The 27,825-nt window shown below is 41.0% G+C and overlaps 1 protein-coding gene and 1 long non-coding RNA gene across 12 annotated transcripts in view; one reads left to right on the forward strand and one right to left on the reverse strand.

The window, feature by feature from the left end:
* CNKSR2 (connector enhancer of kinase suppressor of Ras 2) overlaps positions 1 to 27,825 on the reverse strand; it is a 219,597-nt gene that overhangs the window by 8,570 nt on the left and 183,202 nt on the right. The window contains exon 21 of one of the 11 annotated variants that reach the window (XM_048066779.2): positions 6,365 to 8,472. The exons of the other annotated variants lie outside the window; for them this stretch is intronic. Within the exon in view, the coding sequence (XP_047922736.1) occupies positions 8,468 to 8,472 (5 nt within the window). The 3' untranslated portion in view covers positions 6,365 to 8,467. Of the gene's footprint in view, positions 1 to 6,364; positions 8,473 to 27,825 lie in introns of those variants that run through there. 11 annotated transcript variants of the gene reach the window in all.
* LOC136786707 (uncharacterized) lies at positions 18,838 to 21,961 on the forward strand. Its single transcript, XR_010826116.1, has 3 exons — positions 18,838 to 19,824; positions 20,074 to 20,158; positions 21,464 to 21,961. It is a non-coding gene; the product is annotated as an uncharacterized lncRNA (long non-coding RNA).

The raw sequence follows: 27,825 nt of genomic DNA on the forward strand, positions 1-27,825 counted from the left end.
GAAAGGAGAGGCTCTTTCTGAAACAATAATGTTGTCCCCTGCCTCACGTAAGCCTTGGAGAACTCTGTGACTTTGGAGCAGAAATGAAGTTGCATAAACTCTGCAGCACACAGGATCTAAATTCAGAACCATAGCTTCCAAAGACAGGAACACACAGGTACTGAATTTTGTAACAACAAAGCTTCTGCTGTGTCTTCAAGTGAAGGCGGAACCATTTGCATTAAATTCAGGAGCTGTAAAATAGCTCTAGGCTATTAGACTATTACACTCTAGTAAATGATTTGTTATTATTTTTTTACTATTTTGCTTTCCACCGGGAATAGTTTCTGAACTTTTTGTACTTTGCTCTCACTTCTTAAATGCCATAAATATCTGTAACTACCTTTACATTTTCTCAGGAGAGGAAGCTGCAAATTGTGGGTGAAATTATACAGAGACTGTTTTTTGTTGTTGTTGTTTGTTTGTTTTTGTTTTTCACACTATGCTCTTGTTTGTGTTTAAAATGACTAGGCCCTGAACTCCATGAACTAATGTGTAACAACCTCCTGGCTCCATTGGCCTATTCACCTTTCCGTTATTTCCCTCTTAAAAAACAATATTCTAATAAATAAGAACATCAGGTGCTTGAGTGAAAAGTGATCAGAGAGAAACAGCCAGCCCTGGTATTTACATGGACTGAGAGCTGAGCAGTCTGTGCAAACCAATGATTCAGGAAGATGGTACTGAGCTAGGCACGTGTAGGTCACCACTGCAAGCCAGCTGGATAATACATCTGGACACAGATAATCTCTAGGTGTATATTTCTCACAAATCTGCTCTAAATGGCATAATGTAGACGTTTTCAGTGGAGGTTCCTGCACTTCTGTGACTCACTTTCCCTGTGAAAACTCAAGCTACCGAAAGCTTGCACGGTGTCTCCCTTTCAGTGAGGTACCGGAAGAACCAGTGATTGCACCCAGGGCTATGAGTGCACACAGCTGCCCACGCGAGGACCACACAACACAGATCACAAGCTTTGTCACCTGCTGTGCTGACAAAGTCAGATTTTTCAAGGACTGAAGCTCTCCTTTGAGGCTCCTCTGCATGTGCCTCCTAAAGCCACCCAAGCATGTCCCATCATCTTCAGGCTCCTCATCCTGACTGATGGATACAGTTGCTACTCTGATGGCTTTCTCCATTTTTCTGTTACCCTTTTTGCCAACTTCACAGCTTAGTGACACGCTTTCCTTCTCTGTGCAACTCCTTGCACGCACGCCTACTACTCCACTTGCAATTAACCCTGCATTTCAACAAAATTACCACCCTCTACAAATCGTGAGAAAGCTGAGCTGCTGCAAAGTCAGCAACAGAGAGCGAACAATGCACAAACAGACTGAAATCCCCTGGCTCCACTGAAATCCATACTGCCGTTTTCATTCTGTTTGGTGAGCTCACTGTCTCTGGCAGAGGAACCTGCTCAGCTCAGCTCTCTTAGGATCTTAAGGAGGTTAGAACACAGCATCAGTCACATTATTAAGCCACTGCCGTATCTTATTTTCCTCCTAAAAATCTCACAGGGTTTGCTTCCGGTTTTAAAATCACACCTTTCCACTTCACCTTTCGCACAGGGGAAGCACCTGTCTGAAGCCTCCTGGAGACTTTTGGGGACTGTCAGTAAATGCTCCACTAAACCCGAGAGCATCCTTGGCCTCTGGGACATGGTCTTAAGCTTAGAACGTGGTCCTAAGATAAAACAAGCCCTGACATCATCTCACGCTGAAATATCTCTCTCTCTCTCTCTCTTTTTCGTTTTGTTTTGTTTTGTTTGTTTTTGCTTTCTTGACCCTGATGCATCCACACTGGAAAAAGAGAAGCCATGTAATAGCTGCCAGCAGCTAACTAGTAAGTGATGTAACCCTAGGGCTAATGCAGCCTTTTGCACTTTTCCTATGCCACATCAGGTTGGGTATGACACAGAATCGTCTAGGTTGGAAGAGACCTCCAAGATCACCTAGTCCAACCTCTGCCCTAACTCTAACAAGTCCTCCACTAAGCCATATCACTAAGGGCTACATCTAAACGTCTTTTAAAGACCTCCAGGGATGGTGACTCAACCACTTCCCTGGGCAGCCCATTCCAATGCCTAACAACCCTTTCAGTAAAGAAGTTCTTCCTAACATCCAACCTAAACCTCCCCTGGCACAACTTTAGCCCATTCCCCCTCATCCTGTCACCAGGCACGTGGGAGAACAGACCAATCCCCACCTCGCTACAGCCTCCTTTAAGGTACCTATAGAGAGCGATGAGGTCTCCCCTGAGCCTCCTCTTCTCCAGGCTGAACAAGCCCAGCTCCCTCAGCCGCTCCTCGTAAGACTTTTCTCCAGATCCCTCACCAGCTTCATTGCCCTTCTCTGGGCTCGCTTGAGCACCTCGATATCCTTCTTGTAGTGAGGGGCCCAAAACTGAACACAGTACTCAAGGTGCGGCCTAACATCCAACCAATAGGTCTGTCAAAAGCCACCTGATCCTGCAGCAATGCCACTGCCCAGTCATGTAGTATGCAAATACCTTCTGCCCTCAAGCCACAGCTCTGGCTCTCTGTCCACATGGAGGCAGGGGCAGAACACATAATGTGGCCAAGGTGGCCACAGCTGGGCTGGGGTGGTAAACCCCGGGGAATGGTCAGGGAAAGACTGAAGGGATGCATGTAAATTTAAGGCACGAAAGCAAAAGGATAGCAGGAGAGTGGATGTGGGTTTTAGCTGTGTTGGAAGCAGGGGAGAGAAGAGAGCCTCCAAGGAAGCAGTTTCTGTTTTCTCAGTGCACGGCTTAAATGCACCTTTGCTTCTGTTCAGGTTCACGATTAGATTCCAAACTGCACAAGAGGGAGACATATCCAAATGCTTATGATGCAAAGAAACAGGAATTACAGTCATTTTTTTACACTATTTGGGTGGATGACAGGCAGACAAAGCTAGGTATTTCCTTTCCCCTGGCCTACAAGATAAGAGGAAAGAAATGGTGAAACCAATGGCAGATGGATTTTTTTCAAGGAGACAGCTGTGTGCTGCATATTGAGTCAGCCCTGCACATGTGTGTGGGAGCCCCAGTGACGTGGGAAATCAGTCACTGTTAGGAGAGCACCACAAGCCACATCGTGCAGTGTCTGAGCGTGGCAAGGTGCCGGCAATATGACGTACAAGGAGATGTCCTTCAGGTCTACGTGGAGGCCAACTGCTAGTCATCTGCTCTGGGTAACAAGGAGCAGATTTCCCCATTAAAGCACATGGACAAACCTGTGTCTTCTCTTACTCCACATTACGGCAAAATCAAGGCCTGGCCGGACGTGCCAGTATACAGATGTATATATATAAGTACATATATGTATACATAGATTTATATGCATATACATAAACATATACATATACACCTATTACTGAGAGCTTCCTATAAGTGAAGAAAAGCTTAAGAAAAACTGGGGGCTTCTTGTACAACACCTGGCCTTTGCAGTCCTTTTGTTGTCCCTTCCCTTTATCTGCCCTTTTCTGACTTGTGCAATCCTCCATCCTTTTGGCCCTTCAAAATACTGACCCACCTGGCTGAAAGTGCAGGATTTTCCCCAAAGCCTTGAGTTGAGGAAGGGAGGAGCAGTGTTTAGAAACAAACTTTGATACCTCTGTTTAGCAAAGTGGAGGATCAGAGAACTAGTATTAAAGTTGCATTATATACCATCCTTTCCTCTAAAGAGGAAAGGTTTCTTGGTTAGCAGGATAGCTGTGCATGGTTTCTATCCTCTCCTATTACCTAAGCCTGCAGGAAAAAAATGTCCCTGGAGGGGTCCCTCACTGAAAGCACCGATGTGAGCGAGCTCTGCCGTGCGCTGGCGTTTCCCACCTGGCATGCGAGTCTGCCTCTCCTCTCCCCTGCACGAGCACAGATTGGTTTCATCAAACAAAGTGAACTGTGCAGGCAAGTGGAAAGCCCATCTCCCATAGGACAGATTTTAGAAGGTATTTCAGGCCTTTTCCACTACAGCCCGGTTCAATCAGTAGCAGTTAGGTACCATAATCACCTTTAAAGGATCTGACCCCAGCCTTTGTAAGGCCCGAGAGATGCTATTGCTGTGGCACCAAGGGTCCAATTATTTCTGTGAAACATTTATGGCACTAGTGGTTTTCTTTTTTGGATCAGTAGATCCCGGCAAGTCTCTTTTCCTCTCGGGTCACCTCTCTGGTGATATCGGGATGAAAAGCTGCCTGCTCCACGTCATGGCCTTGCCTCTTTGAGCCACCAGCAGAGGGGCTGGCAGATGGCGGTCTGTAGCCTGGTGGGCTGGAGCATGATCAGCCTCCAGACGTCATGGGACGCTTGGGCTGGCCTTACTGGAAGTCTCAGGCCCACATCAGTCACTGCTCTTCAGTTTTCCATGCAAATGGACTTCAATATTAAAATTGTCTGACAGTAAACCCAGCATTAAAAAATAAAAATAAAAAAAAGAAAATGAGCCGCAAGGTTTCTCCCTGCAGACCGGCACTGTCGTATTGACAGCAACATTCAGGCATTTTCAACATCCACTTAGCAGTGAAGTACAGGTGCCAGCAAATGGGTTAATATGTTAGTGGGAAGGGAAAACACAGTCAGAGGGAATAATTAGCTCACTGTTCGTGTGGTCTCTTGATGGCTCTTACACACCTCAAATGAGCATCAGGAAAAACTCCTCATTTGCTCCCAGCCGTACTGTTTCATGAGGTTGTATCAGTGGGTTGTGATTTCAGAGAGGGCATAAGAATGAGGCTGAAATAACTCAGAGGTTTCCCAAAGTAAGAGGAACTACAATCAGTGGCAGAACTTTTTGGCAGCAGTGTTATAATTGCATCCTTTGGTATTTGGACACAGTGCTCTGCTCATTAAGTTGCCTATGAAGAAATCAGTTTAACCTTCATCCACAGAACAGATTTTAGTGACTCTTTGGGAGAATTTTAACACAACGAAATAGGATATCTTGACATTTTTCTGTGCCACATATTGATACAAGTGCTGTTTAATTTTACCACAAGCTACCAATGTTGAAGTGAAATAAACAAGGCAATTACATTTTGATGGTACACTTCCCCTTAGTCCCCTCAGTTCAAAAACAATGAAAAACTTTTTTTTATTTTTTTTATTTATGAGGTAAGCCAGGATCTGAAGAGGACTGGGTAAACTGCTATACTTCTGGGGATGTTGTGACTTTTAAACAGGATGAGGCTGTCCCTATGAATCCATCCCACAAGCAATACATGGAAGCAATTACTGCTTCAGGAAAATATTTTTTCACAAACCTATGCTGTTACAGCATACGAAGTTGTGAAAGGTTAAGTGACAAATGATATCGGCCCAGTGACATTACTCACCACTCAGAATCAAGCGACAGTCACGCTTTCACAACAGCAATGCCTGTCAGGGTTGATGGGCTTGATACCTGAAAGCCTGCCTGAACAGAAGGGGTAAGTGCTCCCAGTGAGCAGCATCCACCGAGAAAATGAAACTCCAGTTCAGGCTACCTCCCAAGTTTGCTTATGTGGATGAAAATGTAACACCAAGTGAAATTTTCAAAAGCACTTGCATCACTCAGGAGTCTAAATCCCAATTTCAACATGAAAGAAATGTGGTAAATCAGCGTGGGCAGGAGCTACAGTCATTTAACAGCCAGCTCGGTTACCTCTGTAATGTACGATAGCTGGCTGGGGAAGCAGCTCCTGAGGCATTTATGAAAGGGGCCTAAAATACTTCTGAAAATGTTATCCCAGAAGATGTCTTATTTATTCAGACATTCAGATTTATTATTGGATTTATAATTGCACATGTTATGATAGCTGCACTGATTAGATCCCAGACTAATTAATCTGCACCCTGATTCACATGTCATTTATTTAGGGCATGCCACTGCCAGATATTCAGCACCCCCTGCCAGCTGCTGAATGCCCATCACACCACCACGGTCTGTAAGCAGCGAACAGAGTTCAGTCCCTGCCCGGTACCTTTGAGAACAAATGCTATTGCCATAGCAAGAGAAATGCAATGCCATGCGACTTTTCTAGTCATCGCTCATGTCATCAGGTGTCATAACGCCCAATAAGCTTGTGCACATCCGTGCACCCTAGCATCAAGCTTTCTCTCAAAACTGGCATGACAGTGATCACAGAAGAAAGGTCCGTTCCCCATCCATTGGGAAGAATGTGTTTGCACACAAAAGAAACAAAAGGAAGGAAGTGAACATCAGCCCTTACAGACAATGGCAAAGCTGAAAATTTGCTGGCTTATTTCCTTTATTAAGCCCAAAATAACACCTTCAAAAATCCTGACTTCATGAATAAATCAAATGCCTTCATTAAAGAAACATTACTGCCATTTTCTATACTTTATTTTAAGGCATACAGAAAAATATTTAACAAATGTGTATGCAATTAAATGCCAGGGACTGCTAATTACAGCCCTTCTGAATGCCTCTGCAAAACAATGATACTCATTACAATATGTTAGAAAGGGTGGGGAAAAGAAAGAGAGGAAGCTGAAGACAATCTAATTCATGATAGCTCAGATATATGCTGGCCTTTGGCTACAGGCGGCAAATAAGCCATCAGCGTAACCCAGAATGGCAGCCAAAGGACATTTAAGATTCACATCTTTGCTTCTGCTTCTCTAATTCATTTCCAAAACATTTCATCTCTAACTAATTATGGAGTTTAATGACAGAACGGAAAGGACTGGCTCAGGTTTCAGGCCATTCCAGCATGGTTTTAATGATACATCCTTCAGGTTGCAGAACCTTTATGTACTTAGCAGTGATTTATAGCCCTGGCAGAGGCAGGTACTTCAAAGGCAACCTTATATAAAAAATAAATCCTGCCTTTGCCAAGCATTGGAAAGAGCACTGAATTAAATTTAAAAATCAATTCCTACAGACAAGAGAGTCATAAAAACTCAGTGGGTTTGTCTATTTGGTCAACAGGCAAAAATTTATGAAAGTACAATTTTGTAAGCAATAATAGCAATACAGTGTATGTTTTTGATTGGAAAAAATTAAAGATGCCAAAACAACATTGTTAAATACTTAGGCTGATTCGTGACAGTCCCATTAAGCAGAAACACAACATGCATTTTGATGAATTTCCAACTAGTGTATGTCATACTATACTTTTTATTTTTCAAAAAAGAATATTAAAACTATTATAAGCTTTGTCACCTGCTGTAAGGCAGAATGATGTAATTTTATTCACTGCACATTTCTTGTTTGTGAGGCAAAAAAGCATAATTTACTTCTTTATAAAAGGGAAATATATATAACTATATATATATAATTTTATTGGTATTAACATAATGCAATACCATACATTGAGCAAACAGAAAGAAAACATTTCAAAATACATTTTTAAAAGTATCTCCCCATAAGATAGTATGAAATATCAAGTAATTAGCATTAACATTATTACAATACACCCTTAGCCAAATATATTAAGGAAAATCCACATTCTAACCACAGAGATAGAGGCAAACATCAACCCATAGGGGACCCAGAACATAGTGATAAATACAATATCTGAATCTACTTTGAGTGACATCCAGACAAATACTGGCCCCAAAAGAGCCCTCTGGAATCTGGCTGTTATACAGAGAATACTTTGTGCCTGCTTCGCCAGGCAGCATCACTCACATGGTTAAGTCCTAGAAGATAAAGAGGAACTGAAGAGTTTATCTGCAGAGTCTAATAAATCTCAGCGTGAGGTATCTTCTCCGTCATCATCCAAACCAGTGTCAGTGTACCCTCTGGTAATGCATTACAAATCATTAGAGAAATAGAAGTCTCTGAAAGGTCTGTGCACACCTTCACTTGACAGAATACACTTAGTTTAGCATGATACAGGAAGGTAACGTCCTTCACATTAGTGAAGGACGCTTAAATGGCACAATCTGTCTGGTTGGCCTGAATGGATTCACTGCAGTTCAGCAAAAGCAACATGATTTTAGCGTTACCGCGGCTGAATCCCTCTTTAATTCCTCGAGGTCTGCAGAACAAAACTGATTGACATCAAAGCCCTTCCCCTGCCAAGACCCTCTTCCCCTTCCGTTCTCCCATGCGGGGCAGTATTTTCTGCAAATGTGCTCCGTGTAGACTGGATCTGACCTTGTGCCTAGTCCCATTGTGGAAAGGGTGCATTCTTCAAAAGACTGGCCATGCCCTTTGACGCCTTCCTGGAGGCCTCATATCCAGGCATGTGGTTGTCTATGCTTTAACAGGTCTGTTCTCTTTTATAAACACCAATGTTATTCAAGAAGAATTGACTTTCTGAACGGAGGCCATTAGCTTGCTTGCAAGAGGCTGAAGTTGAGTCTCCGTCGTGCCAATTCGCTAATGATAAGTTTATCAACCTTTGAGTCCAATCGGTTCAGTGCCAAGAGAAGTGGATCCGATTTGACATGGAGAGGTGCTATCAACTCTCGCAGTGTATTAGCCTAATACGATAAAGCAGTGATACAATATGTTGAGAGAACGGTGATGTGCCATTATTTCCATATCATATTAGTATATTAGAAATACTATCATGCAAACAAGAGCAAATAGCAAATCTGGCATACAGTTGCAGCACTACCGAGCTTTTCTAATCTGCATGCAGGTATGCTCACGAGGACAGAGACACGGCACTGTTTCGGTATGACATCTTGCTCTATCAGAAACATACATCCCTGATGCAAAGGAGGTATTCAGGGCAGAAAGCTTTATGTTCTCTCTTTGTGGATATGCTTTGGGAAAAAAAGGAAAAAGCAAACAAACAAAACACAAACCAAACAAACAGAACAAAGACTAAAAAAAAGAAACAACACAATAAAACGAGAGAACAATACACATCCTAACCAGTGTGGGCTGGTTTCCTCCATACTTAAAAGACATGAGCTCATTTGGAAACTCTGGAAAAGGGTCACATGAATGAGGAGAAAGGAAGCAAAGAGTGTGTCCCAAATCCATCAAACATGCTATAAACAGAAAAATACCCTGGCAACAGCCTATGTGCGAAACAGAATAAGAGGTAGTACAATGCAACCAGGCTCCTTTAATTATTCTAGATGGCAATCCAGTACTGGACATTTTGGGTGAAAGGCAAGATACAGAGCTACACGTGATTTTGAAACTATGCTGACACTACAAGCACCCAAAAACTAGGACTTGAGAACCTGTAAATTTTTGCAGACCTGTGTTAGCAAAGAAAAGAGAGAGAGGTGGAACAAGCAGCGTGTAACTAAGTTGTTTGCTGAAGAGTTTCTGCCTATTTGTGCAGTCCCTGCACAAAGGGCAGTTATGAAAGCCCAGCTGGTTTCACTAGATTCCCTATCTTGCTGTCTACTATACTTATTTGTAATACAATATGAAATTTTCCATGATTTCCCAAATCCACTGTTTTTAGATTCCAGATAGAAAAAGCTGTGGGTGGGATCATTTGTCTAATAATAATAATAATAATAATAATCCTCACTTTGGAAAAAAGTTCATCTAGGCAAAGTATAAACATGTAAAAATTATATCCTATTTAATTGGTTAGACTTCTTTATGCCTATTTGAAGAGGTTTGTTGGTTTTATTTGTGTGTTTTGTTTTGTTTTTTAAAGACAGGATGAAAAAGGAAGGAAAATACCAAGCATTGCCATTCTTACTCTTGAGGATACCAGGAAAGGTCTGGGATAGCAAAAAAGAGAAATGTCTCCGTGACAGAAGGCTCAAGGTGGAGAGAATTCCAGATAGAAACAGTGGTGCCATTTGGTCCACCCATGGCAGCAATTGCAAAATGAGTTTCCAAAGAGTTACAGTGTGAGCAATGCTGTGAAGCTTAAAGAGAGTTCAGTCTCTCCTAAACTTCTTAGTTTTCCCAGGAATTCTTTGTGTCAAAAGGGAGAAGAGGGAAAAAAAGGGAGAGGAAAACAGTTTATGTAACTGCGTCCTAAGAATAGCAGTCAAGAGAAGCTTTTATGTAACTTATGGCTTTAAATAAGGAACATTTGATTCTACAACCAAAATGAAAGAATACAAAGGAAAACAAACCCCCCAAACCTAAGCAAATAAAACCGGAAGTAAACAAAATAAAACCAAACAGAACCCAAACCCTCAAAAAACAAAAGCCCAAACTAGCACATTGCAGGACTCATTGGGTTAGAGGGAAAGGAGACTCAGTGGGCTGAATGCTTTTCACATTTCAGCCTGTTTTGTAATACTAATAGCCACAGCATTAAAAATAATGGTCTTGGATTTGCTTGGAAAAAGGCACTAAGAGATGGAGGCTCCTGCTGCTTTGTAGGTGTCCCTTCTGCAGCATCAGGAGATCCAGTTGTCTCACGGATGCTGTTCCTATAATTTTATCGCTAATAATTCAGGAGGTTTGGTTTCACACAGGAGGTTAGGCACGGATGAAAGAAACTCCTTGTCGTGAAAGAAGGTGGCTATGAAATAAAGGAGGGGTATTTTCATTAGGGCAAGGGTTTTACCTGTCAGATACTTAAACCCCACTCTTCCACACATCCTGCGGAGGCCAGCTGGGTAACGCACCCCGTGCCTGGTGGGAGGGATGCGGGGAAGAACTGTGCTACCTTTGCGGGCTGTGGGACAGGATGGTTTTTACGGACCTCAAACGCAACTAAATTTTTTATTACTAGATGACTGTTTGTGAAGAAAGACCTGCTGATAAGACGTACTTTTGAAAAGGCTATTCAGTAATATTGCTAAGGCCTTTGTGGCACTATCACAAAACACCGGTGATTCTGCTGTGTCCCAGTTTGGATTAGTCACGATGTACCTTAACCACCTTTCATTAGGACCTCTTAAGATAAGTGGTACCATACACAGTCCTATTTATCTGATGGTGAATATAATTAACTGGCACATTTTGGGGGGTTTTCTAAATAGATTTTCTTATTATTTTACTATAACACTTACTGATAGTAAGCAACTGTTCAGTATTTCCTATTAGGGTAGATGCACACTAAGAGTTTGGAAATTCTGCCTTTTGGTAGTAAAATTATATTTTCTTATCATTCTAAAATACATTTTTTTTCTTTTTCCTTTTTTTTATCACTAGAATTAGCAAAATAATTTATGTGAAAATATCTCCAGCACATTTCACTTTCCAGAATAGGGCTTTTATATTTGTTTTAAAGGAGAACAAATACAAATAACAAAGAACAAGCAATGTGCTTTTTTAGATGGATACTTATCGACACTACAATTTATGAAACTCATGAGACTCACAAACATTTTGAAAAATAAACCAAGTCTCATTCACATACAAAACTGAATGCAACCCTATGAAAAAAATGAAGTGAATTTACTGCATTTATCAACCAAGTTACGTTTGTCTTATGAGAATAGCTTTACAGCAAATGACTTCCCCAGAGAGGTTATAGAAACAAAACTGCCTGCTATAATTGCTGCATATTTCTTCAGCAAATGCGGTTATGCAAGATGTGAGGACTTGTATGTCTGAGCAAACCTGTAGCAATGGGAGGTCCTTTGCCCATCAAAAGCTGTGTGAAAATGCATCAGGGCTGTGAGCAACCCAAGCAAGTGCAAAGGGATGTTCTGCAGGCCCTTCCAGCCATGCCCACACGTCTCAAAACCCAACAAAAATATAAGCAGGGGAGAGGAGAAAGTTCTCACCTGAGAGAAATGTCTGAGTCACAATCATTAAGGTCTTAAAAAGCAACAAAAAAAGGGGTGGGGGGAGGGCATGGAAGGTGAAGCAACTTTTTCCTCTTTTTGAGACCTATTTATAAGTAATGAAGGCACACACCAGTAATCACTAATGAGAGTTAATTAAAGTTAGGGTTTTCGCTTTTTTTTTTTTTTTTTTAAGAAAGTGCATAGCATTTTACTGCTGCCACTTGAGAGTACGAACTTTCTTATGAATGTTCACATTATATGTTTTGCCTAAGCTGAGTACAAGGTGCCTACTTACTACATGGCAACTTCATGGTAAATTTGCTTTCCAGGTTGTATCATAGCAGGATAGCAGGCTTACTGAAGCTTTAGAAAAGGAAATTTCATACTTCCCTTCTATAGTGCCAATCAGTAAAATTGTAACTGCATTTTGAATCTCTTTGCTTTCTTTCATTTTTATCCTATTTTGTGTACATATCTCTACGTCTGTGTATATATGCATAAGAGATGGAAATGAACATTGTTGAGAAGCTCCTAACTATTGTCTAGACCAATAATGAGACATGTTTGGTTGCTTCTGTAGTAAATCTAGTGGCAGCTACTGGGGTGGGGTACGGTCTAGGGACGTGGCTAAATGCTGCTTGGACAGACTGCCCCGGAGGAATGCTGGCAGGTTCATAAACTGCTCATTGCACAGCAGTGGGAGGCGACTACAGCCTTTGGGACTGTTTGGGTCATGGACAGGTGCCACACAGAGGGTTTGGATGACACATGCAGTGCAGCCTCCTGACACTACGCTCCCAAGTAGCATATCTGCAGGTCATCCTGTGAGAAGCCAGTTAGATGGGGAAGCTGTGACAGGAGTCACTCGGTACTCTGCTGGAGACTTTAGTTAATACAGTGACGAGAGTGAAATGAAATACAGGAATATGCTGTCTCCAAATGGCAAGTTCCAGTTTTTCCAACACTACTGTATGTTCTTTAGTGTCCCATGCGCCCCTGCTGAGCTAAAAGCGACAACAAAAGAACACCAGGAGCACAAATACTGTACAAGAAAGCAGCACAACAAGAAAGCAGGACTCAGGGAGTGGGGAGGATGGGTGGGATGCCAGAACACAAACAGTCCCCAGTGGCGGTTCCTGCCTGAGGGCTGCACTCGGCTGCGTGAGCAGAAGGCAGCACGGAAATGACAGGGTTGTCATCTACAGCAGGGGTTCTCCCTTTTAACGCGGTATTTCTAAAGGTGCAGATGCGCCCTTGCTCTCCCGATATGGACTTCAGACACTACAGTTATAGCTAGATAACCCTATTTTTAGGGTTTTTATTATTAATTAAAAAAGTAAGCAAAAAAAATCCACTAAAATAAACATTTAAACTAAAAAGCACTTGGAGAACTGAAAAATGGTAGTTAAGGTTGTCTCATACATTGCAGCACCACACCACTAACATATACATTAATACGCAGAATAGCATTATTCTCTATATGATCCTGTCTTAAGCTGTGCACACGTATGCTGACTTGTGTCTAGTTCACCTCATGTGCAGTTGTTACTGGTGTGACAGTCCACAGCTCCAAGGCTGAGAAGTCTGAGTTGTGGCTTTGTCAGAAGTCAGCAATTAGTTTTGTAAAGCACTTCGTGTCATTACCATTGTAAACCAGTACAAATTGTTGCTCCCAGACAGAGGACATTGCCTAATTTGGGACAAAAAAACAGTGAGACTATAGAAAATCTGAAAAACATCCATTGTTATTGGTATATAAAAAAAAGTGCATCATTCTTTTAGAGTGGAGAAAAAGGCATATGCTTGGAAAACCCTGGTCAGACAAAAAAAAAAAAAAAAAAAGAAACTGGCTAAATTTCTTACAGTATATAGTTATTTATATAATTTTATATAAGTTCAGAAGGCACAAGATATAATTAAGATTTAATGTCCCAATGCACGATTCATGAATTCTGTGAATGTTATTCGAATTTCTGTATATTGGCACTACAATTGATGGATTACACTGGAACTAGGTCACATATTTCCATGGGATATGCCCCATCTAAGAGAAGTCAATGTTATATTCAAAATACATGCAACGTTAGCTATACATTTAAAGGTGAGGTTCCTTTCAACCCAGTTCTTAGTACTGTCATAAGGTAAAGTTAGGCTATGGCTGCAATGGCATATAAAGCTGAATTTAATCTACCAAACCTCCTACATGGTTTATACTGAGAACAGCTTGAAAAGATGTCTTTATTTCCTGATCACGAAGCAGGAACTGTAGTTCCAGTTTGTTTCCTAGTGAAACAATTACTATACAGGAGAAAAATGAGAGTTGTGCCTCCTGACTAATGCTTTGAACTTCAATCTTGGGAAAAAAAAAAAAAAAAGTAATGTACTACCTTTTTGCATTTGTATCACCCAATTTTTTCAGTATGAAATATTCAAAGAGAACTGGTCTTGTTATTCTAACAGACTATTCTCTACATCACCTTTATATGCAGCATATTTCTTGGAATTTTTATGCATTTACTCACTTGAGGCTTTCACAGGAAAAAGAAATGTATAGAATTAATTATAACACATCAAATTTAAATTTTTAACCCTGAGCAGTAGAGACCACTTTAGATAAAGAGCACTTGAATACCCCAGCATTATAACTGCTCTTTCTGATGGTGCCTCTCATACTATCAACAGAAATAGTGACACATTGACAAAATCCCTTGCATGACTAAATAACGCAGGGATAGACTGTCACCTCCCCTCTATCTGCTCACATCCACAGAGGACCACAATGCTGCCCTCACCACAGCTGGTGTGACTTTCCATCGTGTCCTAGGATCTTTTCTCAGAGTGGATTAACGGAAGAGAGTTACTGATGCTATTTTGACTGAGCAAAAAGTGGCATCTCCCTCCTCGTGCATGTGTTCTGCTGAGGCTCTTGAGTGGCTTTTGCTGCAGTGCTCAGCATGGATATTGTGAAGACCTGGCCAGGTAGGGAACGTTGGGAGGGCAGATTATTATCATTCAGCTCACATTGAGATATTTTAATCAAATTTGGAACTCCCCGGAGAAGTGCACACACAAAAGATGGAGTATGTGATTACTCATCTGGCACTGCCATCAACTCCGATATTGATAACCCCCCCACTCCTAGCTGGTTGTGCTCCACATAACAAAGGCAACCTGTTCTCTCTTCTCACACATTAATTAGCCTGTGTGGGATCAGTTAACCCAGCTTGCCTGATTGTTCCCAGGCAAGTCATATGGTTCTGCTCCAACTCTGGTTTTGATTCAGACAGGTCTCTTCCAGGCTCGAGGAGGACCATATTCAGCAACACAAATGTTATCAGATCTGAAACCCCTCCCTCTGATCATCAAACTGAAAATACATGGCACAAAATCGGCATATAAAGAAACTGCTTTTAGAAAGCTTGTTTCTAATTCGCTTGGTTTCTGCAAAGACAATGTACAAATCTCCCCTCCTGTGTTAAAACAATGATTCAGCTGCTTTCTCAGGTGTCCCGAAAGCCCATCAGACAAATGCAGCAGTTAGCTGCTTGTTTTGCTACAGTGAATTCAGTACCTACTTGGGAATATAAAATGAAGGATTAATGATAAAACATTTCACGTCTGGTAGATACTGAAAGAATATATCTTCATCTGGTGAATTTTCCGTTATTCTTTTTTGAAGAAAATTATCTGTACATAAAAAGCTTACACAGAAGGGTTTTATGTAAGGTATCCTTCTGGAAAGCCAAACATTGCTATGTTTTTTTTTGCATATAATTGCTTGTGTATTTTTAACATGCAAGAGCTGTTTTCAAAGGTGCTCCAAAATTTTTCTAAAAGTATATCCTAAGACTATTATATTCCAAAAATGCACTCACCAGTGTAATTAGAGCAAATCAGAGTTGAACAGGGATTTCATTAGGCTAAAGGCTCCTCTTACAGGAGTCAAATGCTGAAAATGTCAAAAGTTCCCCAGTGTATTTCAACTTTAAAGATAGCAAAAAATAACAAATTTTAAAATTATTTCAAATCCCTGAACATGCCAGAGTGAATATTATCTCTTTAATTGGATAGCATTTCTTCAAGCTTGTTAAGAAAGTAATTCTATGCACAATTTAGGAAGCAAAAAGCAGCAAACTAATCAAAGGAGCCTTTTGTCATATCACCTTTGCATTCAAGCTCCTGGTTAAATACCCATTCAAAAAAAACCACAAGGAATCTCTCCTCATGGAAAGGTGGTAGTTGTTGGGGGAAGGTAAAACGTATTTGTCACGCTGTTTGGGAAGCCCAAATAGCTTAGGGATTCTTAGGGATGCTTAGGGATGCTAGGCCAGGGTTTCATGGCTGTGTGATGCCCCGTGATGGGGGAGCCCTCAGCCCTTCTGTCTGGCTGCCCCATGAAATCCAGACACCCACCAGACCTGTCAAGACACTCTTGACAAGAGAGGATGAGGTGTGCTCGGCATGGGAGGGCAGAGTCCTGCTGCTGCCTTGGTGGGGCTATAAGAGGTGACATCACCCCTCCCGGGGTGACGGAGCAGTGCACAGGGCCCGCCGGCACAGCCACGCAGGCTCCCGAGTACCAATTCCGCTTTTCCTGCTCAATCTCCTCCACCCAGCACTTCACAAAACCTTCGGAGATGCCAAAAGTGTTCGTCTTTTGCAAGAGTGTGAAAACAGGATCTTCATGGCTTTTAACTGGAAATGAGAGGACTGTTTTCGCGAATGAATGACTGTACTTGTTACTCTTGTTATCCCATCTGGGGTTTTAGAGCAGACAACCAGAAAAAATCCCCTTTTATTTCCTCAAATCTTAATGTATGAGGACTGATGAAGAGGAGGGGAGCCCTCCCCCAGAGCACAGCCCAGCTCCAGGTAGAAGGGGCACCATGGCACAAGATGGCAACTGGTTGACCTGAGCCCATCGCCTTGGTGAGGAAGAGGAGCAGGAGGAAGACCAGCCCTGGGTGGGAGGGAGCGTGGTGGCTGAATCCTGCAGCTCTGCAGCTGCAACCTACCCTAGAGTTGCCATAGCAATCTGCCGAGAAGTGGAGATGCATTTCAAAGGTAATTAATACCAAAAAGAAAAAAGACACATCCAACCAGGTGATGGCATCGAGCACACAGGAGCCCACTCCCCTGCAATCCCCAGGTGAGCAAGCACTGCTGCTGCTCTGCAAAAAAGGTGCACGGGGGTCCTGCTCTGCCCAGGGGAGAAATGACCAAGCACCCCTTAACGCTGTTGGGGGTTCATCTACAAAAACAGACAACCTTGAAAACTGCCAGGTAAGCCTGCTTGGCCCAAGAGGGTGGTCAGCCCAAAGAGGCTGGTTCTGAGGGGCTTCTTCTGTCCAAGTGTCTTCTCTGACCTGTGCTGTCCTCTGTGCCTTGGGTAAGCTCTAGCACCAGCCTGGTCTGTTCTGCAGGGGAAATATTCCCAGCAACTGGCTACTCACTTCCACTTCAGTTTGCTTAAGTGCATTTTATCAAAACATTGTCACTAACCAAGAAAATATTAGCACCTCTACAGCCTGGAAAACCCTGAATATCATCTAACTAAATTCTGTTCCTATCCCACTGTAGCAGCCTCCCTCCTCATTGAGTAATTTCTCAAGCCACTCTTTCTCAAGCCACCTATGCCCACTGTTAATTTCTTTTAGTAATTATATTGTCTCTTTAGCTTCCTTCTCCTTCACAGTCTTTTATGTGAACAAGCATTACATTTCTCTTTTTATGTATCGCCTACATCAAAATGACACCTTTATTTTTTTTCTCTGTAAGGCAGAACCACCTTATAACAAACAGTTCCATTAGTTCTCCTTCTGGATTGCAAAGCCATGACTGCAGAATATTTGTTAATAATATCAAATCAGCGTCCTCGAAACCAGAGAACGTGGGAGGTCTGTCTTTTACTTCTGAGTAAATACAGAAAGATTAAGCAGAAAACATTAAAATGCTATAGTATAAACCTCTGATGTGTCACACGCTGAAGAGTATATGCCATTCTGGCCTTCTTGCATAAAAAAGCAGTAAATAGGTACATATATGGACAGCTAGGATTATTGGTGTTATGAAAGGCTTTTCCTGCAAAGTGTGATTGCACAGTCTAGAGCCATTCAAGACTTGCTCATCCCTATAAACAAGGGAGATAATAAGCGGTCTGTACAACTACAAGTACACACATGCACCAAGTAAGCAGAGAAAAAGGTTGATTGTTGCCTCTTCCATTACAAGGAACATCTGAAAGTTTGGGTGATAGATTCAAAACTAACCAAAGGACATGCTTTTCTCTCCAGCCTGTAAACCATACAATTCCTTGTTGCCACATGATATGCCTAAAAGTACACCCAAATTCAAAAGCAATAAAACCACTTTTTAGAAGAATCTTCTCTTCCACAAAGAGATCTCTAACTCTTCCCTAGAAATGTGTTTTTAGGCACTATTCAAGGCAGGCTGTTAGCTGAAACTTCAGGCTCAATGCTCTCCAGCTGCTCTCCAGATGCAATCACTTGCACTTGCAGTTCTTTGTTGTTTTCTTTTTTCTTTTTTCTTTTTTTTTTTAAACTGCAAATAGCTAAGAGTCTGAGATCTGATACAGAACTACACGATTCAACATTTTGGGAAATATTTACTAAGCCCACATCTGCTGAGCAGAATGGAAAAGCTAGGCTTCAAGACAAAAAGACAAAATAGTTAAAAACACAAACTTAGTGAATCTTTAATTCTGCAAGGAATACTCTCTTAAAGAAGCTGCATATTTGATGGCAAAAAGCTCACTAATTTTATTGTATAACATCAGGAATTGCTACCAGTACACATGGATATTCCAAATAGGCTTTACAACATTAGACTTCTCACTGATGCCTATGTAATTTGCAGTGACTTGAATTTATGTTCATCTTCATAAAAATTTTTTATTCCAGAAATATAGGTGGAGAGGTTCTAGAGGAATTATCCTGGTGCAACAACATAGAATTAGGCTATGAACTGATCTTTGATTTATATCATGTCTTTCATAACTAACGTAAAAGAAGCACAGAAAACAAGATTGCTTCTGGAAAAGAGACCCAAGGAAAATCATTCAGAAATACATAGAGGTCATGCTACCTTTTATAGTGTCCTTGCTTTTATCTGATATATTAAAGATTTTACTGTGGTTACAGAGGTAACAAAGTTCAGTGTGTACTATGTGATACATTTATATAAAAACGGTGTGGAAAACCAAGAACTTTCTCAATTCGAGTTTCTTATGAGAAAGTATACAAGGTAGGAATGGGCAAGAATTGATTTTTTTTCTGGTTACAGTATGGTGTGAGGCACAATATCAGCACAACTACCAGTGATGAAAAAAAAAAAGTTGGTGGCTACAGTTTACATAATGGGGCTCAGAAACACTTGTCTGTGTACTACGAAATACAGCACGCACACGGTCAGCTTAGTCTGAAGGTTGTTTAACCAACCCCTTGCAATGGCAAGGCCTATGGGATCAGCAGGTGTGTGCATAAGCATGTGGGGGTTTCAGAATTGGAATGCCATAGTTAAAGGCGTAAGTGTAGACACCAACCTCCCCTGCCCAGTGTGGAACTATTACTAAAATTATATTTGCCCTGAAAGGAGGAGACGTTAATAAATCCCAGGAAACAGAGATGAAGATCTGCCTATATGCTTTTGGTCATTTATAACGGAGCTAGCTATGGCAACTGCAAAAGATAAGCAACCACAAGCTGAATACAAAAAATAGAAGAACAAAATAAGAAACAGGCTTATGACTTCGTTTTTTAAAATATCTACTCCATTTCAGTATGGTACAAATGAGTAAGTTATCTGAAGAAAAAGTCTCACCAAAGGCTTCTGGTGATGGTTTTGGAAGACATGAGTTAAGGGAGCACTTGGAGAAGGTTTTATTCAGCAAAGTAACTGTCACTTCAGCTAATTATGGGCAGAAATATTGCAGGGTTTATGACGTAATCATGAGGTTATGCTGGATTCTCCTCCTTAGAGGATAACTTGGGCTGAGGAAATGGTTTGGTGTGCTAGCGCAGCCCACCTGAATGTGGCCCCAACATAAAGTACATCCACTTGACTCACCCGCGCAGCATGCTAAGCTGTACCATTCTGTGAAACAAAGGCAAACACAGCGTGAATGCATTTACACTAGGTTTTCTTGTAAGAGAAATATGCCACTCTGAAGACAAAATGTTCTTAAAACAGGTTCTCTAACAGGGAGAAAGATTTATAACACCATCATTCTCAGTCATGGCACAGTGTTAAGTCTGATGGGATTTTCATTTGTAAAACCAATCACAACTCAAGGAAACTTGTTCCACAGCTTATCCTCACTGTTACAGATGTATTCCTAGTCTTCAGTGTCTTGCCTCTGTCCCACTCCACTGCATTTCACCTTCTCTTCCCCAGCTACCCCAATGTCTCCTGTCTGTTCCCAACAAGCACTACAGATCACGACTCGTGGAAAGTAGCTGTTTCCTATCCTATTGTCCAGGTAAGCTAAGCTTCCACTGTCTTGGTGGGGTCTGCTTTCCTTTCTTTATTTGGTTACACTCAGCAACCTCCTATTCCCCAGCGTCCTGGGGAGCAGTGATGCTCAGCAACATGCACAGCCTCCTGGCAGCCGTGGCATAAGAGCCAAACCTGGGTGGAATATGAAATCTCCCTGCCCTGCTTCTGATCTCCTCTGAGTAGGAGTCCAAAGACTGCAGGTGTCCCCTGGCTCCAAGAGATGGTGCTGGCTGCTCGTGGCCTCCTGGCTGTGGCCTTGCCTCCCACATTCAGCCTCCCCTAAAGGTCAGGAATAGTAAAGTTGATCAAGAGCCCAAGTGCTATTTTCAAAAGTGACTTAAGAGCCTGCCTTTTCTTTTGAGTGACTTTTATATTCTCAGTATAAATCCCATGGTCTTGTTTAGCCACAACATGTACAAGCTTAGAAAATTGTTTTTTTTGGGGGGATGGAGGAGAGCAAGAAGAAGTTGGCTGACATTTTTGGGTTTCCTTAACTGTAAAAGCCATTTCCAAGTTGTGAGTCTCCAAGGCAATCATTTTCTCACCTTGTGAAAACCCTGAAACTTACTCCCACTTTCTACTAATAGTTCAAAAATTAATGGAACCGAAAATTTCAGCCTTCTTTAAAAAAAAAAAAAAGTATTCCCAGCAAAACTAAAACACACCCTGTTTTCCACTTCTTTTACTATGTAAATACTTCACACATATTTTACAGACTGTGCAAGATGTTCATAGAATCAAATTTATTGACTTTGTCAAGATGCAAGGATAGCCTGTGTATAATATGAAATTCATGATGGCCACTATAAGGTGGCCACATCTGTGAGCAGAACTTGTAAATTGGACTGCGGAGTCCCTAAAACCATTACATTAAAGTTAAAAATATAGATTTTCTACTGTAAAAGTCTGTGCATATACATAGCTTGAATAATAAAAACAAACAAAAAAAAAGAAAATCTCTTGAAATTAAAATTTATTTTCTTAATTAAAAGTTGAAAACAAATAGTAAGGTATATTCTAGTAGGGAGTAAAGAAGCAGAATTCTCTGAATAAGCACCTTCAAGCTTTTTATAGATTAAGTATGATTTTCATATTGGATTTCAAGCGTTCACATTGTACTATTGTAAAAATAACACTTTCATGCCAAATGTAGAGGCTATTAAAATACTTTTATGTGAATTCGAAAACAGATTTTGCTATTTTTACCACAGGAAAATACTCCCTAATTCTCTAGGTCTCATAGTCACCAGTTCTCAAGTGCTCTCTAACAACTACTTTGCATTTATAGGAAATGCTGTGATAGCTGAAACCAGCCCCTCACATGGCCAAGCCACGTCTGTCGCTGCTGCACGCAAGAATATCACCGAGCCCCCTTGAGCCAGCCAACTGCACCCAAAATCTCATTTTCATTTAACACAGAAATAAATTTGTGATGATCCCCAGTAATTTGTATTATGTACTCACAGAATCATCTAGGTTGGAAGAGACCTCCAAGATCACCTAGTCCAACCTCTGACCTAACACTAACCTAAACCTCCCCTGGCACAACTTTAGGCCATTCCCCCTCATCCTATCACCGGGCACAGCCACTCTCACTAGCCTCGTTGGGTAAAGCCATCAAGGCAAACTTCCTCCCCACCCAAACACTCCCCTCCTTTATAACCTTGGAGCAGCAGAAAGTGTTTCCCCTCAGCCTTGCACGCCCCACTCCCCATTATAGGAAATTTATTCTCATGCAGCCTGAGGTCGTACCCATCTGTGCAGGGAGAGTTTCTCCCCACGATGGGAACCCAAGCAGACCAGCTCAGACGTGGACATGAAATGTTTAGATAGGTAAAGAGCAGAAAAATCATACCCTGTGGACAGGTCTTGCAGTACCACTGATATCTGCCTACCCCTGAGTTTACAGACAGGAAAAATCTTCCAGGTGAGGCTTGTTTAATTACTATAAATCTTTGTATGATTAAATCATGCCTGAAAATTGTTTTCAAATCAAAGTGGTTTTTTTTTTGGCAGTTTCTCTCCTCATTTTCTAATGATGCTAAATCAAATACTTCTAAACAAATCAGTGGTGATATTTTATATTCTGAAAGGCCAAACTTCATGCTTCTATAACCCAGAAGAGAAGAAATAATTAGCTGTTATTATTTTGGGCTAGAAATGCTCAAAATGTGAAGCCAGAAAGTGACCATCCTACTTAAAATGTAGTCATTTTCTTCATGTAAATACAGTAAAATCCTGCAGAGAACTTGTTTCACACTTTGTCCATGACATCATACTACTTAATGGCATTGCACTTGGTACAATGATGTGGGAGTGCTAATTTATCAACTAGATCCAAAACTCACAAACTGGGGCCACAAAAGGAGACAAACTGTTTATCTTCCAGATTTTGAACAAGTTTTCGAAAAAAAAAAACAACCAACAACTAGAAATCTATTTTATATTTAATGAGAACTGAGATCCTTGCAAAACTGCCTGAATACATGGCTTACCATATAACAAACAAACAAACAAAACCCATATTATTGTGATATTTGTTTCATAAGAATTAGCAATGCTTGATATTGAAAAACAACGGGAAAGCTTACAAATGAAACCTATGTGATTAGTGTAAACTCTGAGCGTTAAGCTCTTGAGGACCAATGAAATTTCCAACTGACAGAAGGATGAGCATCCACTTCCCGCTTATCTTTGCTGTTTAGATGCAGAATGGGTATAAGACAAGGGCAGTCTTTTCCTTCCAGAAGTTCAGCTCCCAGAAGCAAGCAGCATTAGTCACCGCAGGTAAACAAGGTGCCCTCTGGTAGCAAAAGCGAAGCCCAGACAGAGGAGGTACCGGAGGCTTGCTGCTAGCAATGACAGCTGCACCTTGCGGGGTTCTCCCAAGGGTGCCCTGCTTTGCAGAATTTAGTAATGACGTGGATGGTGGAAGAGAACAAACCTAATACAATACACAAAGACAGATCTTGGAGGAAATTTTTCCCAGACTGCTGGAGTACGGAGTCCTAGAAGTGGGAATGATTTGGAGGGATGAAATCCCCTTGCCAAGTTTCATATAACAATATGGTAAATACTATGCTAACAGAGACAGAACTTGGCAAACATCAGGCTAGTCTGCAAGGCTTTTTTTTTTTTTGTCTAGTCATGCTGTTAGTTTACAAGCTGCCATGTTTGTTTGTTGGTTGGTTTTAGCCCAATTAGTTATATATTTTAAATCACCTGAGGTTTTTATCAGCTTGAGCTACTTAACATGGATTTGTGGGAAGCACAGGAATAATCAACTTCATTAAGGCAAGAATAATAATAACAGTTAAGCAGGAAAGCTTATCTAGCATACTGTACAACACAAAGTGGAATGTGAAGTACTGTATGGCTGCAAAGCAGGACTGTATAAAACACAGGGTGAAGCAATCTTCCTGGTGTGAGCCAGGTGCGCTACACCCAGATTTGGATGCTGCTGCCCTGGGTGAGGCAGGGGCCAGCTGGAAAACCAAGGGAAGCTCAGCAAGAACAGTCAGAAGTCTAGAAAAGAGTAGTTATGTGAAAAACTAGATCAACCTTCCTAACAAACTTTCAGCTTAAAAAAGAGCTGCTGTAATGGAGCAGGTTGTTTTTTTCTCCGTGCCGTAATGGACAGGAAATACTAGGCTTAAAATGCAGAGGGAACAATTCAATATCCATTAGAAGAAAAAGTAAATTCGTTTTCAATACAGCAAAGAGGAAAAGCACTGTCTGGAGGGACTGAAGAATGCCTGCCACTGAGGGTACCTAAGGACAGATTCGGTAAGCATAGCAGCTCCAAATTTAGAGGACGGAGCTGCACTGGATAACCTCTTGAAGTCACTTCCACATATAAATACACAGACTTGTAAATAAGACTTGCAGAGCTCACTTACAGTTTCACCAGAGCCTACAAAGGGGCCAAGATTTTAGCCTACATATGCTGCCTTCTTTCAGTGGAAAGGTTTTCGAAACAAGTAAGTAGATATTAAGAAGCCAAAACACAAGGATCTAGTGCCATTTTAGTAGTCCAAGAATATTTGAGGAAGTTGCATAGGGCTGGCAGGTAGGACACAAGATCTTCATGAGATCTGGGACACTCTGAAGCAGCAGCTGGAGGCTAAAAGTAAAGGAAGTCAGCCAAATACTAGGCTGAGGCCCTAGCAAAATTCATGAAAAATTGCCCCGCAACATTTATTTCATAGGCTTCCAAGACAATCATCTTCTAGCTTCGTTTAACTCCATGAACCCAGAACTCTTTTAAAAATAGATTTAAGCAAACAAAACTGCTTTGTAACATTTTTTCCCTAGTCTCCTTTCCAACAACAACAAAAAAAAATCTAGTAAAATGCTGACTGCTTCCACTGAGAATCCCATCCCTGCAGGTTTTAATATCTCATCTTGCTTCCCACGACTGACAGTAATTAAACAAGAAAGCATGTTTACATGGTGACACTACAGAAGTTCAGCATGCTAATAGTTTAATAAAACTACATCCCTCCTATGTTCTCTGAGGCACTAATGACTCAGGTCCTTCCCTGCCTATGTTTAATAGTTACCTTGAAAGAACCTGAGAGCCACAGTCAGCAGATGGTAACACCTGGCAATGAAACAAATATAATCCAAAAAGACTGCAGCCCTCCTCTGTTCTCCCAGTCCTACCAATACTGTGTCATGTTCTTTTGACTTAATAGTCATAGAGCAGAGAAAAAGTTTCATTTTCTTCCAGCTTGGAGAAAAGCACTTTAAAATTATTCATTTCAAAAGAACATTCTCCTGCACACAGTATCTGGCTAAATTGTTTCATTATAGGTATATGTTTCCTTTGCATTTCAAAACTTTGGGGTTGGGCCAAGTATCTCATGCATTTCAGAGAGGAACTATCACACTTCAACAAAAATCCCAGTGAAAAAGTGGCTTCCTCATGTTTTCTGCAGTGGTCAAATCTGAGTGTGTCTTTAGCCCAGTTTTCAGAGAGCTTGCAATAAGATTTATGTAAATAATTAAATATTATATTTTTTTTCAGGTTTTAAATGAATGTAGGTATCAAATTTAGGATAGGAAAGCCTTCTTTTTAATGGGAATCTACATGGTAATTTTTCCATTTTTTCCTTTTTCAGTTTTTCCTTTTTATACACAAAATAGTTTCAAAAAAGCTACATATCCTCATTTAAGAAATGTGAGTATCTTATGCTTTTTAAAATGAAAGCACATTTGTAAGTGGGGAGAGTATCTACAAGCAGAAAAAAAAATAAAGGTTTTTTTTTTTTATATTGCTATTGAGAAAAATTTAGGAAACTCTCACATACCCTTCTGCATGGCAAGCAGGGAGTCCTAGAGGGTTTGGACTGCCTTCCCTGTACAGCACGTGAAGTGTTCTGCCACTTATGGGCTGTCTTTTTGCAAGGAAAGCCTGAGACAGGGCAGAGGCAGTGATGGAGTTTGTTTATCCCAAGAAACAGAAAAATTAAAGGCAAACCAGAGATTAGTTAAATGACACCTAATAAGAGAATCAGTGCAGAACATGGGGGAAAAAAAAGGCAGAAATATATCATCAAGTCCATATGTCTGCTCCATGACCTAACCTGAAGGTGCCTCTGGTAGCATGGCTCCACTGACAGCTACCAGCTTAGTAATGCAGCTGAGGATACTCTGTAAGAAAAGTACACTAAAAGAATGGTCATTTAAGAAATTCTCATCTCTATTTCTTTTGCTTGTAAAAAGACCATTTAATCCACATCTCGGGAAAAAACAGATGACCTTTGTTGGCAATGACACCCCACCCAAAGCTATTAAAACCAAAATAAAAGTAGGAAAGCACCTTATAAAATTTCTATTTTTGAATTTCACCTCTCCTTTGCATTTTTAGCAGCATGAGCAATGGAAATCAATTAAAATTTAAATGTGGCAACAGCATATTTGTGGGTAAAATGCATTCACATTTAAAATCACTAAGAGGCATAAAACTAAACTACTTTTATTTTTGTTGACAGCCCATATTGCTTTCTGAATTGCTACTCAGTAAATGATTCAATATTTGGCTTTCAAGTACCGCAGGCAATTTTTTCCCCTCCAATTGAAATTTAAAATCAGAATACAGAGATTTTATATCCCGTCATTTTTATTTAGAATACAAAAACACTTGCATAATAGAGTTTGTTTTGCTCGTGAGGATGGGAAAATCTTTTTTCTTTTTTTTTTTAAATAAATTTTAAATTTTGAATTAAAGAAGAGGTGCAGGAAATATGAAGCCTAGTCCCAGTAATTGTCTATCCTTGCTGGTCTTCATAATAGTGTAAAACATATTTTTATACATACAGCTGAACACAGACACTTATATAGCACCTAGAAAATGATCAAGCAGCTCTTATTTGGGCTGAAAGTTTTTCCAAATATGTACTTGCTTCTGGATGCTTATAGGAATTCCTATTCAGATAAACATGGATCTTAAAATTTCACAATGATAAAAGCTTTAGCTTGAGATATAAGCTAGATTATCAATGATGCTGTTTCCCCACCTATGAATTTTTAAATACAACAGTTCTCTCATGTTTCACTGGACCCTATGACGAATGAAGCACCAAAAGGTCTAGTTAAAAGCAAGAAAAAAGTATGTACAGAAGATGCAGGCTGTTCCTCCAAACATTTTGTGTGTTTGCTTTGGAAATCAGGTCAGGCAATATGTCAATGTCAGCCGCCGTCTTGTCCTGCTTCTCCTCTTTCCTTCCTCCCTGAAACAGCAGGCCACTGACGAAAATTTCTTCTGGAGACACAAACTACCTGTACCAAAGCACCGCTGGCTTGCCATCTACAGTAAAAGCCAACAAGCATAAGGTTGTATTTTTTAAGATAACTTGAATTTTTCACCAGGATCATTCTGAGTGACCAGCACAGCTACCGGCTGGGCGCCTGACGCTGGTAGGCCTCAGCGGGGAGGGGCCCAAATGCACAGGTGGGTGCCACAGAACGGCTCACGATGGAATTACGAATTAAAAGCCAGGTTGTGAACACAAGGCTCAGAAAAGAAAAAAACAGCCTTTTCATCACTCTGTTTCAGTGCCTGAGTATGCACAGGCTGTGCCACCCAAAAGGATGCTGAGCAGAAAAAAAAAAACACTCAACAACCCCTCCCCCTCCCCCCCACCCGAACAACCCAACCCTGGCAAATGCTTTGGTTTTTACATGATTGATGCTGGATGTATTAAGTTCGAATAACATCCTCCTTAGCGTCCCAGAGGGTGCTGTACTTTGTGTGATTCGTCAGCCTCATAAGGAGTATTTCTAATGTGAAACATGACCTGTCGTTTCTCATAGCTCTGCTTATTTAAGGCGCTAGCAGGTGTGCACACCTTTGCTAACCTGAGAAATTCCAGAGGGGAAAATCTTAACAGCCTCTCCCTTGCCTCCTGGTGCAGCTAAAACTAACTAGGTGGTCAGATGACAGGACACTACTAATCCTCTCTCTCAAATGGGAAGAGGCTGTCAGAAAAGCAAACCATCTTATTAATTTGAGACACACATCACCATCAGCTCCAGTGTGCACAACCCAGGCTTTGTGCATTATTCATCCTAACTCCCACATTTCACTGCTGCTTAAACCCTGCCAAAGTTAAAAGATACCCTATCCAAAAGGCAGAGGAGCAAAAC

Source organism: Anser cygnoides, chromosome 1 (genome assembly GCF_040182565.1).
Source record: "Anser cygnoides isolate HZ-2024a breed goose chromosome 1, Taihu_goose_T2T_genome, whole genome shotgun sequence".
Taxonomy (NCBI): domain Eukaryota; kingdom Metazoa; phylum Chordata; class Aves; order Anseriformes; family Anatidae; genus Anser; species Anser cygnoides.